Source organism: Prionailurus bengalensis, chromosome D2, assembly GCF_016509475.1.
Source record: "Prionailurus bengalensis isolate Pbe53 chromosome D2, Fcat_Pben_1.1_paternal_pri, whole genome shotgun sequence".
Taxonomy (NCBI): domain Eukaryota; kingdom Metazoa; phylum Chordata; class Mammalia; order Carnivora; family Felidae; genus Prionailurus; species Prionailurus bengalensis.
The window spans coordinates 44524259-44540628 of NC_057351.1; the positions used below are offsets into that span (position 1 = coordinate 44524259).

General features: G+C 56.2%; 1 protein-coding gene across 9 annotated transcripts in view; it reads left to right on the plus strand.

Moving 5' to 3' along the window:
• The window catches only part of LDB3 (LIM domain binding 3), a 64295-nt gene that overhangs the window by 9290 nt on the left and 38635 nt on the right, over positions 1-16370 (plus strand). For 4 of the 9 annotated variants that reach the window (XM_043596778.1, XM_043596771.1, XM_043596770.1 and 1 more), the window contains exons 3-7: positions 2140-2291; positions 2813-2888; positions 4307-4674; positions 15031-15200; positions 15696-15732. In XM_043596778.1, the coding sequence (XP_043452713.1) occupies positions 2140-2291; positions 2813-2888; positions 4307-4674; positions 15031-15200; positions 15696-15732 (803 nt within the window). Of the gene's footprint in view, positions 1-2139; positions 2292-2812; positions 2889-4306; positions 4675-8704; positions 8728-9799; positions 10004-12306; positions 12322-15030; positions 15201-15695; positions 15733-16370 lie in introns of all 9 variants that reach the window. The other 5 variants (XM_043596773.1, XM_043596777.1, XM_043596779.1 and 2 more) reach the window with 2 other exon arrangements.

The window sequence follows — 16370 nt, forward strand, 5'->3', positions numbered from 1 at the left end:
TCCTGTCATCAGTAGAGGCTCCCTGCAGCCATGAATTTCGGGATATGGGATATGTATTTTGAGAAAGCCCAAGTGGTTCCAAGATACCCCAGTGGGAGCCAGGAAGGCAGGCTGGACTTTGCAAACCAGACAACGTGGCTTCCTGGCAGTCTATGGGTTGTTTCTCTACTATCCTTGCCTCGTCTCGGCAGATTTGGGGGTGAGGGGAGGCTACTCTGGGCATAGGGTGGTCAGTGTTTAAGAAAGTAGTACAATCCCTGGGGCTGAAAGAGCGGGTCCACAGTGGGGGCTCACCTGCTCTCCCTGCTATCACTAGGTTAGCACACACACTTCCTGGCCTGCCCTGTAGAGCCCACTTGGGAATGGGCTGGAGACTGGTGACTGCAGGTGGCCCTGGTTTGGATAAAAGTTCCTTGTGAAGGGCCTGGTAGGAGGCTTCCCTCCATCTCTGGGAGCCCGGGGCCTGGCCAGAGGCCCACCCAGACCTGGCACCCAGGGTGTGGGACTTTCCCTAGGTCCTTTCTGGACTCCTTCTAGGATGGTCCCCCAGGCCGGGGCCAGAAAGTGGCTTCTGCCAGCATTAGAAGCCAGCCTTGTCCCTGGAGTATAGACACGGAAGTAACTGGGGTGTGCCCAGAGAAGCCAGGAAAGAAAGCTGGCTGGTGGGCATGTTGTGGAAGAAAAGCCAAGGGATATCCTCTAGTTACAACTTGGTGGGGGGTGGCTCCCAGAGGCTCCTCTTTCCTATGATGTCACTGGGGGCGAGACCTTTATGGCATTCCACATGATGTCACTGGGGGGGCCTCCACATGATGTCATGGGGATCAAGTCATAAAGTCATTCTTTGTGTTATCAGTAGAGGGTAGGGCTTGCATGGTATTTCATGTGGTGTCATGGAGGGAGGGTGGTTGGGGGTAAAGCCAGTCTCCATGATATTCTATGAGACAGCTTTAGAAGTGGAGCTTGATCACATTCCATGTAATGTCCCTAGGGGCCAGCCATCAAGTTATACACCTAGGCCCTCCAGAATTTGCATTTCCAGTGACATCACTGCAGGGGAGACCATGACCAAATTCAGCGTGCTAGTACTGAGGGCCAGGCAGGCAGAATTTGGCTTCGTGCACGATGTCTTTGGGAGTATAGTCTGAGCCATCGTGACATCCCACAGGATGTCCCACACGGGGAGTGTGGCCTTCCTGACATCAGATTGGGTATTCTTGGTGTGTCGCAGCTATTGCATTCTGTATGGTTATGCCATGTGGGGTAGGGTCCCCCAGACTCTAACATCCTGTGATGTCATGAGTGTGCAGGATTTGGAATGTGGGCCCTATACCTGCACTCCCCACCCCCCACCTTTCTGGAAGTGTGAAGCCAACCACAGAGCACTGGACCCTGCCCCATGTCCCAACTGATCTTGCTTCCCCAGGCTGAGCTGATGGCTTTCCCAGCTCTCTGCCTTCCTGCCACGGGAGCACTAGGCACTTGTCCTGGGATGCTTTTGTGAGGGTGCATTTGTCTTGCCTACTCGCCTGGCAGAGTCTCTGTGGTGATGCTCAATCTTAGCTCTTACATATACCCTCTCTCCTGGAGCCTGCAAAGTGCTCCATGGGTTTTGAGGATACAGATGTTATAGTAGGCTAACTGGTGTAACAAACAGCCCCCAAATCTCAATGGCTTAGAATAGCAGAAGCTTATTTCTCACTCATGCAACATCTGATGCAGTACTTCTTAACGATCTCTCCTCCCAGCAGTGACTCTAGGATTCAGGTCCCTCTGTTGGTGGCTCAGCTGTCCTCTTCTGGGTCCTCTGCATCCAATCAATTGACAAGCAGAGAGAGTGCAGGATGGCAAGCATGGTTGCTAGGGGCAGGCCTAGAAGTGGCATACGTTGCTTCCACCCACATTCCCCTAGCCCGAGCTAGTATCATGGTTGCATTCAGACACAGAGCACTAGGAAATGAGGTAGCCATGTGCCAGGAAGAGGAATCAGGCTTGGTGAGCAGTGGGTACTGGTCGCAGTGAGTGAAAGAGGAAATGGCGGGCCTCTACTGCATGATCCCAGGCGACTCTTCCCCGAGGACTGGCCCATCCTCAGGCCCACCCTTCGTATGTTCATCCCCCATCTGTCAATTCTCTCAGATCACACCAGGCAGCAAGGCCGCCCAGTCCCAGCTCAGCCAGGGTGACCTCGTGGTGGCCATTGACGGCATCAACACAGACACCATGACCCACCTGGAAGCCCAGAACAAGATCAAGTCTGCCAGCTACAACCTGAGTCTCACGCTGCAGAAGTAGGTGGGAGCTCTCCAGAGCAGGGGGTGGAGCCTGGGGTGTGGGTATCAGGGGCTTGAGAGAGGGGCTGTCTGACAGCAGTCACATGGGCCCAGCCTGTGCTACAGGACTGCACAGGAAAGTAAGGACAGCCTCTGGGCCAGAAGGACAGGCCCGAGCCACCATCAAACACCTGCCACATCTGTGCCTCACTTCACAGATGAGGTTTGAAGGTGCGGTGGGGGTGGTCACACTGCTGCCAGCATTTGGGCAGTCAGGCCTGAAAGTCAAGGTCTTCCCTGCCTTCTCTTCACCCCAGACGGCCTCCCAAGGACCTAATAGAGGCTCATGGGTGCAAAGTGCTTAAGGGCCATGATTTCTCCAACCCGGTCAGGCCCAGTACCTTTCTGGGGTCGCCCGGTTCATGGCGTGTCCTCAGGCTCTCTGACCTCTCCTGTCACCAACTCTGCCCTGGCAGGAGCTCCTGGTTCTGGTCCTAGCAGCAATTGTCTTCACTTGGTGCCCTTTCTGGTTTTTCCAGGTCGAAGCGCCCCGTCCCCATCTCCACAACAGCACCCCCGGTCCAGTCCCCTCTGCCGGTGATCCCCCACCAGAAGGTAGGTGCTGACTGGCGGTGGCAGGCTCCACTCTCCGCTGTGGTCCCGTGGTGGAGCCCCTGATCTGCCTGCCTGACCCTTGCCCCACAGGGGCAAGGTGGTGGGATCAGCCCTGCCCTACCCCTGCCCCTGCCATGGCTGACCCTGAGGGAGGTGGGGCAGGCCTCCAGGGAGAGGCATCCGAGCCCCCATGAAATACCAAGCTACCGAGTGTGGGGGGGCTAGCCAACACCCCGGATCTCGTGGCTGGGCCAGTGGGAAACCAGCTTAGGAAGTGGTGTTCGCAGGAGAGGGAACTAGGTGGGGACAAGTGTCCGGGAGGCTCGGACCCTCATTTTCCTGAGGGTGCTGGGAGGGGGGATGACTGGGGCATGATGCTAGAGGCCCCAGTCTGAGTCAGCCACCCCAGGCTTGAAGGGACCTGCTGCCCCTCAGAGCTTCTCCTCTGACATAGGATCTCTGTTTCTGGTTTCCACTTGCCCTCCTGACTACACGCCCCATTAGCCCACTCAGAAGTGCTAGTGGTAGCCAAACAGCGGGTACAAGGTGGGCACACCTCACCACCGTGCCTGCCACCCCTTCCCAGCTCCCTGTAAGCAGATAAACCCCTTGGGCCCAAGCGACTTGGCCCAGAGCACGAGAGGCCCACCTCACCCGTCCTGCAGGGACCCACTCCCCACCCATCCCTGAATGACCTCAGACTGACCCCTGTCTGTCCAGTGGGGCAGAATGGGCGATAGGCAGGGTTGGGGCAGGGGACAGGAAGAGGCTAACCCAGAGTCTGGGGTGGGTGACAGATTGGGGAAGTGAGCAGAGGGCTGCTTGGGAAAAGTGGCAGAGGTGGCCTGTGGGAACCAAATGTCAGCCCCTGGATACCCTCCTGCACCTCCACCCTGCCTGTCCACCGCCAGCCCTGGGGGCCCTCTCACTGGCCATGTGGGGGCATCTCAACATGGGGTCAATGGAGCAGGTCAGGCTGTGCCCACTGCCACCAGGAGGCCAGGAAGCACCACCAGGTTCTTCCACTCAGGGGAATAGGGAGCAGACAGAGGATGGAGGGAGTTGCCCCCAACCAGCAGAGACCCACCCCCCCCTTTCCTCCAGCCCTGTAAGCAGGCTGGCTTGGCCTGGCCTTCTGTGTGTGGCTTGCGCTTTGTCCAAGTGGGAGTTAGCCTCAGGGCCAGGGACTGTATGCCTCCCTCCCTCCCTCGCCTCCCTCCCCTTGGCCAAACGCTTCCCTTTCAGGAGTCTGGGAGGCCCCTCTTGAGCTCTGTGCAGTGGGCTGCAGGCTGCGGGGTGGTAGGCTGCTGGGTGCTCGCACTAACACCTCTGTTTCAGGTCCATGCAGACGCACTGGGACACGTGTGGCCTCTAACTGCTCTCTTCTCTCTCCCCTGCATGGCGCTGCCCTGTGCCAGGACCCTGCTCGGGACACGAACGGCAGCCTGGCGGTGCTCAGCCCCAACCCTGAGGCGAGGGCCAGCCCGGGCACCCCAGGCACCCCGGAGCTCAGGCAGACCTTTAGCTCCTCCTTCTCCCAGACCTCCGTCTTCTCCTCACACACAGAGGCCTCTGACCCCGGCCCTCCATGGGGCAGCCCACGGGCCAAGGCCAGCCTGGAGGGAGCCCTGGACTCACTCAGCCCGAAAGTCCCACAGGGCTCGAGCCAGCCAAGGCAGTATAACAACCCCATTGGCCTGTACTCGGCAGAGACCCTGAGGGAGATGGCTCAGATGTATCAGATGAGCCTCCGAGGGAAGGCCTCAGGTGCTGGACTCCCAGGAGGGTAGGTAACGGGTGCGCAGCTCTCCGCTGGTGGTCTGGGGCCACCGGGGTCCTCAGTGCTCACAGAGGCCTGGCCGGGCGGTCAGAGCGAGGAGCTGGCCTCAATCCGCTCATGAGGCGGCACAAGCTGAGAGCGATACAAGTAATGATGCTGTTGGTATATTTGCCATGAGCTGGATGTGTCATTGCTTTACACAGCCTGGCGTGACGTGTTGGCTCCTGCAGAGGGGGGAACTGAGGCTCAGAGAAGGTTAAGTCGAAGTCCAGCTGTCCAGCTTCTAAGTGGCTGAGCAAAGCCTGAATGTGAGACACTGACTCTCAAAACGTTCACACCAGCCCGTTTCCCAGGATGGGATGAAGCCTGCTCCCTCTAGGAACTCTGGAGCAAGCCTCAGGCTGGTGGCCTCTAGGAGCCCTGAGGCAGGAGCAGGGAAGAACTAGAGAGGTGGGAAGGCAAGTTTCTTAAGGCTGGGAGTGGTCTGGGCAGGCTGCCTGGAGAAGGGAGCACTTGAGCTGGGTGCAGAAGATTCAGTGATGGAATGAGTGTCGGGCTTGTAGGACTGACCCTCGATAGAACAAGGCAAGGAAGCAGGACCGGGAGGAGAAAGGGGCTGTGCAGGAGAATAGTAGCCTAATCTCCACCCCCTGAGCTCTAGCGGATGGACTCTGCAAGTGTAGGAGCTAAAAGAACCTACAGTCGGGGTGGGCATCACGGAGAGGCTGCGGGGAGGGAGCCCCCAAGCTGAGCACGTCCTAGCTTCTAAGCCCTTCATGCTTGTTATATCTCGTTCTAACTTTGCCCGTGCGTTCGGTATAATTGTCTTCTGCTCTAGAGGCAGAGCGGGCTGAGGCAAGGCGATAGGGCCGAGTGCTTAGGGGTTCAGGGCTCCTCCTCTGTACAGGGACATGAGCCTGTCCATGTCTCAGGGTTACTGGGAGGATGGAAAGAGACCCCACATGCGCAGCACTGAGCTCTGTTCTGGAACACTTGCTGTGTGCTACCTGAAGTCACGCAGCTGTTGCCCTCGTGAGTCAGAATTAGAACCCGAGTCAGTCTGACCCACGCCCACGCCCTCCCACTGCTCTTGCTACAGAAGGTACCTGTGCCCCACCAGTTCACTGCTCCCCTTCGATTCCCAGTTTCTCCATACCCTTCAGCTCTTCCTGGGATCCTGAGTGAAGCTGGCCTTGGATGTTTCACAGGCCGGGCACCTGGATCCAGGCTTCCTTGGACCAAACTGGCAAAGCCATAAACCCCTGGGCTTTTTCCAGCAAGGGGCTTCTGCCAGAAAACTCAAGGAATGGCAGAGTAGAAATGGTGTCCTTCTGGTAGCTTTCTCTGGTCCTCTCTAGGATTGGCTCCTGGCAGGGTAGTCAGCCTCTGACAGAGTGAGACCTCCATGAGGCCCACTGTCAGTGACCGTAATGTCTCCCCTTACTGAGCCCTCAGTCTGGACTTGGAGCCCTAAGGCAGTCTTGTGCTTTATGTAACACACTCTCTCAGCAAATTCAGAGTTGGGTATCACTTTCCCCATTTAAAATTTTTTTTAATGTTTTATTTATTTTTGAGACAGAGAGAGACAGAGCATGAGCAAGGGAGGGGCAGAGAGAGAGCGAGACACAGAATCTGAAACGGGCTCCAGGCTCTGAGCTGTCAGCACAGAGCCCTACGCGGGGCTCAAACTCACGAACCGTGAGATCATGACCTGAGCCAAAGTCAGACGCTTAACCGACTGAGCCACCCAGGCACCCCTCCCCATTTTATAGCTGGAAAATAGAAGGTCAGAGTGGGTAATCTGCTCAAGGTCACACACAGCTCATGAGTGGCAGATGGGGCTGGTACCCAGGTCAGCATGACTCCTGGTGGTAGGGACCTAACTACCTGCCCAGGAAAGTCAAAGGCCAGTCCCACCCCTGCTTCCCATGGCTCCAGTGGTGCTTTCCTGTTGGTGCAGAACCTGACAAGGGTTAAATTGTTACTTGAACAGCAGGTCAATAGTTTCTCCAAGGTAGACAGACTAGGGGAAGGAGTGCAGCGTTTCATCCACAGTAGAGGCTGATGCCGTGGTCTCTGGGCAGTGCTGGCTGGAAGGGTGGAGCCTCTGACCTGGGCTAGCCAAGCCAGCCTCTGATGGGCTGAGGCCACCACCTTTGCTGAGTGTCTGAGTGCTCGAAAGTGACAGGGTTGGCAAATGCTAATCCTCACATCCATCCGTTGTACCCCAAACCCATGCTGAGGGCTTTACACTCAGGGTTCTGTTTAATTCACACAGCTCGCCCATACGGTGGGCACCACCATCTCGATTTTGTGAATGAGGACACTGAGGCTGAGGTGGGTGGGGAACAGTGCAGAGTCACAGTGCTAAGAAGATGCAGGGTCAGGATTTGAACTCTGTCCTGCCTGGCTCCAAAAGGAAGCTCCTTCCCCTCCTCTCTGGGCAGCTTGTGATGTGATTTCTTGGCAGCTTGAATCCTCTTGGGAGGAGTGGAGAGAACAAAGGCTGGGCTGGAGCATCCCTGCAGCACCACCCCACCCACCCCGGCCGCCTTCTCATCCTCTGTGAGCTGGCCCTGAAGGGCAGTATCCCGCAAGTCACTAAATGCAAGGGCCCCTGGGCAGGTCTTACATCTTTGATTTATTCTCCCCAAGACCTGGGTGCTGGCTCCTCTCTGAGCTGTCTGCTGCAGGCCTCTCAGCCCCCAAATCTTCAGGAGGAAGTGAAGCAGGGGGCGGGAGTCAATGCCAAAGAAGGTGCCGGCTACCAGTTGCCGAGACACGGAAGGGCAGAGGCAGCACACCCAGACTAATTGACATGTGCTGCCCCCCGCCCCCCGCCCTCACCCTGTGCCTCCAGGCCAACACTGCCCTCTGTAGGGGGCACTGGGCTGGCCAGGGCAAGAGCTGACCCTGCAGCTGTCGGCACTGGCCAGAAATGGAGAAGGGATAGAAGACCTTTCCTAATATAGCTGCTCTCGCCGCTGTTTGAAGCTAGAGGACAGAGGGAATTTTATCAGTTCTGAGACAGTGTAGGGCCTGGGGCTAGAGGCCCTCTGGCTTTGGCCTGGTTCCCCTCAGTGGTGGCCAAGGAATGACTGGGGTCAGGCAAGTTGGGGCCCAGGTTCTGGCAGCCAGAGCCCGGAGTGGTCAGATCTGGGATGGCGGCAGTGTTTGGGGGCAGGTACACCCCTCTCTGCACTCTTTCCTCTCTTCTGACAGGGCCATTGGTGCTGTCAGGGTCGGCCCTGCAAGGAATTTGCATTTAAGGAAACCTAATGCAGGCAATGCCTGCCCCAAGGAGATGATGCTCCAGGAGGCTCGCTCTAGACAAAAGTGAGGGTGGGGTTCATCTTGTGTCCAAGCTGCCTTGGCTGGGGCCCTACCTGCAATTAGCCTTGGACCCGTACTTCTCCTGAGCCTTCGCGTTCCTCCATCCTGCCTCGGTGACCTTGCACAGGGCCTTTAGGGACCAGGACTGCCTGCCCCTCCTCTGGGAGGGAGAGTACATCCTGGGGCAGGGGGGTGTGGATAACCCCGCCGTACTGCCAGTCCTGCTCAGGGAACAGAACTCCCAGAGCTGGTCCCCATTAATCAAGGGCAAGTCCAGAGCTGCTGTCTGGCTGGGAGCCATGTCCGGCCTTGACTCTGCCTGGAGCAGTCACAGCTGGTCCTGTCTCCCTCTCCATCTTCCTCTCTTGGGCTCTCCAGCCGGGCTGTATGTGGCGGAGTCACATACATGCTACGCAAGCATCCACGAAGATGGACTAGAAAACTCTTATCCCTGGCGGAGCTCCAGGTGCTGTGAACCTACTGAGGGGGAAACACTGCCATCAGCACCTCTGACCCAGACTCACAGGCCATGACCCTGACTCTGAGCTCTGCCACCTCTCCTTGGCACTCTCCTCACCCAATGCCAGTCAGGGCTGGCACGGTCCCCACGAAGGCCGGTCTGAGGATGGTCCCTGTGCTCAGAGCCCCTGGCGGGACGTCATGCTGATAGCCCTGTCTTCTTTGCTCTTTCTCTCCCCCCCAGGTGGTAGCCAACTCTCCAGCCAAGTTAGTATCAAAGGAAAGCATGCGCGTGCGCTTGTGTGCCTGTCCTCGCATGCGTCCGCGTGTCAGTTAGCCTGGACAGCGTGTGCCTGTGTCAGCATGGGTACATGCGTGTGCATGTGTGAGTGGGGGTGCATTCGCGTCCCTGAGCGAGCCTGCATGTGTGTGGAGCTACAAGTGTGGAGTGGAGGCCTCGGGGAGGGGTGCTAGGGCTCTGTCTGATGTGCCCTTTCCGTTCCCCATTTCCTGCTGCAGCTGCTTAAGACCAGCAGGCCGGCTCAGGGGGGCGGGGTGCGGGGGGTGGAGCGTGTGCCGAGCTGATGCTGGGTTCCACGTGAACCTGAAGACAGTTCTGTCCTGACGGGACTCGCAGAAGGGCTGCGCCTGACCTTCTTTGCCCCAGGAGTGCATTCATCTGTTGGAGGGAAAAGCCTCGATTGGCAGAGACTGGCGGCCACACAGCTAGTTGGACTAGAGGGGGACTGAACAGCCTGAGTCCTGTTCCAAGGAAGAAGCACTTGCACTGAAGCATCTGGAGGAGCAGAGCCCTGGGCAACCGAGAGGGTAGCCAGCAGGACGAGCCCCTTCGTGGAGGAACCTTACTCAGAATCCCCATGGGTGCCCAGTGGGGCTGCTTTTCACCTTTGGGGCATTCTGGACCCTGCTTGGGCTGCCGCTGTCTTTCACGCGTGGCCCAGCTCCTGTCGCCTACCCCCAACCCCTTTTGTCTCTGCTTCCTTGCTATTGTGGTGAGAGAGCTTTCAATGCCTGGCGCCCCCTGCTGACCCTGAGAAGTGGCTCAGGTTGAGCTGAGAACTCCCAGGAACTGGGAAAGCCAAAATGGGCAAGGAAAACCTTCTGCAAAGGGCTTTGGGGAGGGTCCTGAAGATTTTCCCTACCAGACCCAGCTGTCTGCAGTTCAGGGGGCTTGGGTAACTTACCTGGGATCAGGTCTTGGGAGGTCTCTCCACCACCAGCCCTCACCTTGACCTCCTGTGTAACACCACCTGTTGCCCTTTTCTCCTTCCACCTCCCTTCCTCTTCTTCCTCTGCTCCCCCTGCTGCCCTCCCCCAGCGCCGACTACCAGGAACGGTTCAACCCCAGTGCCTTGAAGGACTCTGCCCTGTCCACCCACAAGCCCATCGAGGTGAAGGGGCTGGGCGGCAAGGCCACCATCATCCATGCGCAGTACAACACACCCATCAGCATGTACTCCCAGGATGCCATCATGGACGCCATTGCTGGACAGGCCCAGGCCCAGGGCAGTGACTTCAGTGGGTAAGCACCTCCCCTCCTCCACAGTTGCTCATCGTTCACCGCCTACACCACTGGCTGGGCCTCCTCACTAGTGGAGGCCAAGGTACCAGGCTGCCGGGCGCCATCAGAGACTTTAGGCATCGGGACCAGCTTTCCTCCCTCGCCTTGGGCCTCTCAGGGCACAGCTGTTCGAAGGGAGCCAGCCTTTGCCAGGGCCCTTCCAGAACACGGTGTTCTCTCTTCAGAATCAGTCTCACAGTCAGCTTTAGAAGGGTGGAGGATTGAAGAATATGGTGGTTGCTCCGAGTGCTTTTCAAAGCCTCTGCATTTTCCCAGGCTCCACAAGGGGGTCAGCTTAGAAAGAGACTTCTGGAATCCCGGGCCACATTCTGGATAAACCAGTCTTCTCACAAACTAAGCCATTCTTTGGGGGAAGTTGCTGCGTTCTTCCAATGATGAGAGCAATGCAAACATGTGACCAGGTTTCTTGTTTGGGAAGGGGCCTCTGGACCAACCATCCAAGGTGCTGTTGGCAGTCAGCCCCACTGCAGAGCCTGGGAAGCACCCAGGCCCTCCCGTTTGTTCCAGGGAAGCCCAGTCTCAGGGCAATGGGATTTAGGACATCCTTGTTTCCTGGAATTTGCCTGTTAGCAATGGTTGAGGAACTTGAGTGTTGAATAGGGAAAGAGTTGGCTGAAAATCATTTGTGGAAAAAACTGCTAATAGTGCAAACATTAATAAGAAAGTCTCTTTCTTTCTGTCTCTTTTAGTGTCTCTCTCTCCCTGTATCTTTTTCTGTGTGTGTCTCTCTCTATCTCTTTATCTCTGCCTTCCTCTCTGTCTCTGTTTCTTTCTCTCTCTCTATCTGCTCCCTGTCTGTCTGTCTGTCTGTCTCTCTCTCACACACACACACATGCACACTGTTTTCTATTTGAGAATATCATTGCTGTTGACTTTCAGAATTGACTGATTATCTCTTTGGGCAACATCTTATCCCCAAGTCAGGATCTCAACCAACTCAAGGCAAGAAATCTTTTCTTTTTTTAATTAAAAATTTTAAATCTTTTTTTAATTAAAAATTTTAAATCTTTTTTAATTAAAATTTTTAATTAAAAAAAATAAACATTTATTTATTTTTGAGAATGAGAGAGACAGAGTACGAGCAGGAGAGGGGCAGAGAGAGAGAGGGAGACACAGAATCTGAAGCAGGCTCCAGGCTCTGAGCTGTCAGCACAGGGCCCGACGTGGGGCTCGAACTCACAGACCTCAAGGCAAGAAATCTTAAAACGATGGTTGTACTTTTTTTCTGAAGCTAGGAAAAACAGATGTTGTCAGAGGGGTAAAGTGGTTTAAAAGTTCCAGATAACTCCTATAGTGTTTGACCTTGGCAGAATCCAGCCCTTGCGGCCATGACGTACATACACATTATAAGGGCAGGCTCCAGGGGCCAAAGGGATGGAGTGTTGTGTGGGGGTTTGGGGACCCCCCAAAGGGACACAGTGCTTCCTTTGGGCCACCACCAGGGGGCAGAGGTTCCTTGCCCTGGAGCCATGAGTCTGAAACCAGCCAGGCTCAGAGCTATCGCTCTTTTGCACAACTCTGGACAGTGCTGATTTATTTAATCCCACCATTCAAAGCAGAAACTATGACCACGCAAGTTTTAAAAACACAACCATTAGCTCATATGTACCCAGGAAAACAAGGCTGCTCGACTAAGCCAAAAAGTTAACAGGGATTTCCTGTTAACATTTGTTTGCCATGTGTGTCCTTGCTGTGCTCTTAAAAGCGGTAACGTCGCAAATGTCACCAAAGGGAAGTTCAGTGGAAAATAATGGAAGAACTGCTCTTCGCTAAGTTTATATTTTCTGCACCTTGGGAAAAAGACTGCTCTCATTTGGTTTTACCACTAGGGCACCCATGATTTATTTTAACGTGATGCACCATTGATCTAATCCAGGCTTCTCAGAATACCTCCCCTACCTTCCTCCTCTCCCCTCCCCTCCCTCCCTTTCCCTTCCCTTGTGTGCCTGGGAAGCAACATGCTTTCCCCTTCCTTCTAACTTGGTCCTGCCGGGCTGATGCTACCATGGTACCGGTGGGTAAGAGCTAGCCCTCTGTGCCATAAGGTGCTCCGTTTCTGCTGTTAATGCCCACGATTCTTTCCTCACTGACAGTTTTCTTTTTGTCTCTTTCTCTTCCTCCTTTATCCGCCCCACTCCCGTAACTCATTTTTGACCCTAACCCTGCTCCCTTGCGTGTGCGCCGCCCCTCTGCCATCCCCTGATGGACACACACTCACTGCTGGGCTTTCTTCTGCTTGGCAGGGCATCGCCGCTGGCGTAAGTAGACCCCACAGTGTCTGTTCCGTCGTCGTCATCATCGTCGTCTGTCTGGTTGAGGGATGGTGTGTGGGTTTGGTGGGATATGCCTGAGGACAGTGGTTCTGTCCATGTTCTTCCTCACACCCACCTCACAGCCAAACGACATGCTCAGCAGCCTATGCAGGCAAGTGCTTTGGGGCTTGGCCTCAACTAATGTCACTGTGGACACAGAAATCAGAGTGATGACATCACCCCGCCTCCCTTGCACCCAAGGCTGGAAGCGTATCTCTGTGCTGTGCTTTGCGGGGGCTCCCGGTAGCCTTTCCTGTCTGCACTGGGACAGCATAGACCTGAATGTCTGAATACACACTGGACCATTATTCAGGGAAGAGGGCAATGAGGGGGCCCTTGGAAGCCATTTCCTAGGACCCTCACGGGAGGTGGATCTGGAGGAGCCAGCACCTGCCAGTACCATCCGTGGGAGGTGAAAGATGAGTCAGTTTCGGGGAGCAGCGTACAGTGGAATTAAGTGTCCAGAGGCGACCTGAATGTTGTGGTGACCGCAGAATGTTTTTGGTGGCAAGAAGACCATACTGGGAGTGGCTCCAGAGTAACCCCAGATCCAGGGTCCCAGCACTATAGGGCCTATACATATTCTCCCTGAAGCCCGGAGTCTCAAAAGGAATGGGAATTCCTTCATCTGACCCCCAGTATCTTTCGTGGCAGCAACACAAGTCCCTGGTCTTTGCACAGCATTGTGGGAAATGGTGCCAATAATGTGAGTCCCAGAGGACTCACTACTGGGAGCTTTCTCGAGCCCTTGGAGCTGTGGAAGGAACAGGGGAGCGCCTCTAGGGCATGTTCTGGAGAAATGGCAGCAAACACCTTCCGTCTGCTTTCTGGACCACAAAGCTGTGTAGCGAGGCTCAAGGGCAGGACCTGGGCTTGGGTCTATACTTTCTCTCTCCCATAGCACAATCCACACTTCCTCCTTCCCTTCCGGCAGACCAAGGAGTCCTGGTTGTGCGTTCCTACTGCACCTCTCACCCAGAGGTAGCGGATCCTGCCTCTGCTTTGGGAGCCCTTGGGACTCCTCCTTATGCCAGAAATGGCTTCTCCTAGTGAGACCCCACTCTCTTCTCTGCTCTGTGGCAGCTCCAGGATCCTCCCTGCTGGACCCCAGAGGGATCCGCTGGTCTTCCCCATCTGATCCCAGGCTGCCAGTACCTGTAGCTCTCCAGGGCAAGGCAGAGCCTTCAGGGCAGTTGGGGTGGGGGCTCTGCCCCAGTCTTGGCCACCTTTCATCACCTTCCTCCTCTCTGTTCTCAGAGCATTCTCTGAGCCAGACACTGGGGACCAAGCCTAGGAAAGCAGGCCAATGCTTGCATTTAGCTCCTCGCAGAGAGGCTACAAGACATGGGCACTGGAGAGGTCCCTCTCCTAGCCAGCTGGCCCTCTGGAAGGCAGGCAGAGGCAGTGGACAGAGTAAGTGTCTGAGCTGGGCCATGTTTCCAGGCACGGAGCATCTGGGGTGCACAAGGCCCCAGTGGGCAGAAGTGGCCTTTCTGAGCCCACATCACTGCAGTTTGATGGAAAGGACAGTGGGTGGGGAGCCAGGAAGCTTGAGTTCTGACTCAGCAAGGCCCCTACACCTGGAGCTAGCCGGTCAGCCGCTCTGGACCTGTTTCAGCATCTGTAAGAGGAGAGTGCTGGGCCACTGGTCCATAGGGTAGAGAGCCAGGCTGTGCTGGCTGAGAACTCATCCCAAGTCCACCCTGATTCCTGGGAGGGTAGGTTGGAGGGTCCAGAACCCTCCAGCTCTTGCCGGCCAGGGTGAGTGGGTACCCCACAACCTGCCTTGCAGTCTGGTTAAGGCTAGGAGGCACTGGACCCACGAGATTCTGTGGTCCCTTGTAGCTCTGCTGTAGGATTCATTCATTTAAGTAAGTTTTGAGCACCTGCTGTGTGCAAGACACTGGGAGTCTGAAGGAAGGTCACCAGGTTCCCCTCCAAAGGCTGCACTGCCCTGGAGCAGAGGAAGAATGATCCTTCCTTTAGATCTTCCCCCAGGACCCCAGGCCAGAACCACCCTGCCTCCCCCGTCTGCGGGCAGTTCCAGACCACACAAGCCTGGTTGCCTTGTTTCTCACACCACCTCTCCACCAAGCCTGCCCATTTTTGCTAGGCAGAAGTCCCCAGTCCACTTTCAGGGCAGGCTTGGCATTGGGGGCTCGCTGTTGGGGTCCAAAGGTACGAGGAGGACAAGGAACTGACCCTGAAGAAACCTGAGTCCCCCGAATGGTCTGTTGTCACCCTGCCCCAAACTCAGGAGCTGTTCAGGGAGGTTGAAATTATTTCAAAAGACCTATTCTGCCTCCTATTTCCTTAAAGGAGATCCCAAGGGGGTGGGGCCTGGGATGTGGATGGGTCTTCAGGCCTGTGCCTAGGGTTAGCCTGGGGTGGGGCAGAGGTTTGCCAAGAGGGATCTCAGAGGAATCACCGTCTCGCTTTGGCCACCCTGAGCACTGAGGACCCAGGCCAAGCCCTTGTCTCAGACTTTCAGATGGCAGTGGGTAAAGGGCATGGGGGAGGGAGGTTGAGGCAAGTAGGGGCCACCAACCGGTGTGCCGGGTGTGGGGGTGCGAGCAGATGAGCCATGGAGGTAGTGGGAGGACAGGAGCAGGGTTGCAGCCTAGCCCTCACTCACGGCCCCTTTCTGCCTTGCAGGAGCCTTCCTATTAAAGACCTTACGGTGGACAGCGCCTCTCCCGTGTACCAGGCGGTGATTAAGAACCAGAACAAGCCAGAAGATGAGGCTGATGAGTGGGCCCGCCGCTCCTCCAACCTGCAGTCTCGCTCTTTCCGCATCCTGGCCCAGATGACAGGGACGGAATACAGTAAGTGAGGCCGGGGTTGGAGCACGAGAGATGCTGAGGGGCCCTGAGGGCCCTGTCCCACAGTCCTAAGGCCCACGGAAGCCAGGGAGTCAAGCCCCCTGACCCTTGAAGATGAGCTGCTTTCCACAGAGAGCTAGTGATGTGCTGAGCCCCGCTGGGCCCCTCGGGGCAGGTTACTGAGTGACACCAGCCTTCTGCCCAGCTCCCTGACTCCACCATTAGGCCATACGTGTGCCAGGTGGCTTGTGGGCAAAGTGATGGCCCAGAGCTGGGATAAGAGGACCTCAGAGGTCTCCCTCCCAACTGTACCCTTTCCTCTGTGTCCCCCTTCTCCCCCTGCCCTCTGCCCAGCACACAGCATTTCCCTGCCACCATTTTCAGGTTAGGGGCAGTAAATTGTTCCATTATTGGAGGGGACTCAACGTCCATAGCTCTGGAGGGTTTTCTTCCTATATTTCCTATGAGTCCTCCTGATCAGCAATTTTCTACCCACAGTGCAAGATCCTGACGAAGAAGCTTTGAGAAGGTCAAGGTAAGTGCCTGGACTCAGGCTCAGTGGCCTTGTCCCTCCTAACCCAATCCCTCCCCAGGCAGCCCCTAGGTCACATGAATCATGGAAGGAACCTCTCAAGTTCATGTATTTGGAAGCTCCTGGCCCCTAAAGGGCCCCAGCAGATGCTGGCTTGGGGCCTTCGTCCCAGGTCACTGAGGTAGGTGCCTGGAGCTGTCTCTAACCCCTGGGCCCAGGCTGCAGGAGTAAGGATTCTGGGCTCTCCTGGCTCTGTCCCTGGGCAGAGGCAGGGCTGCTTTGGCCTTTGCTGGGCTGTTGAGAATGAGGGCATCTCTCCCTGTGAGGGCACCGGGCCGGCTGCCTTGCCTGCCCCACTCATCTCAGGGTCTGTCCCCTGTGAGTCTGGAGGCTAGGCACTGGAAAGCAGGCACGGGGAGGGCTGTGCTGGGCATGGGCATCTGACCTCGGGATCCACCTGTCCAGACCTATGCTAATGTAGTAGTTCCATAAATCGCTCAAAGCACAATAGCTCTGCTAGGAAGGACAAGCCTGGGCGTGAGAAGAGGCTTCTGCAAGGCGAAGTGTCTCAGGGTCTGGTCTCCCACCAGTGGCAGGCCTGGGACCACAACTGCTAACCTACCACCTGCATCCTGCCAGGT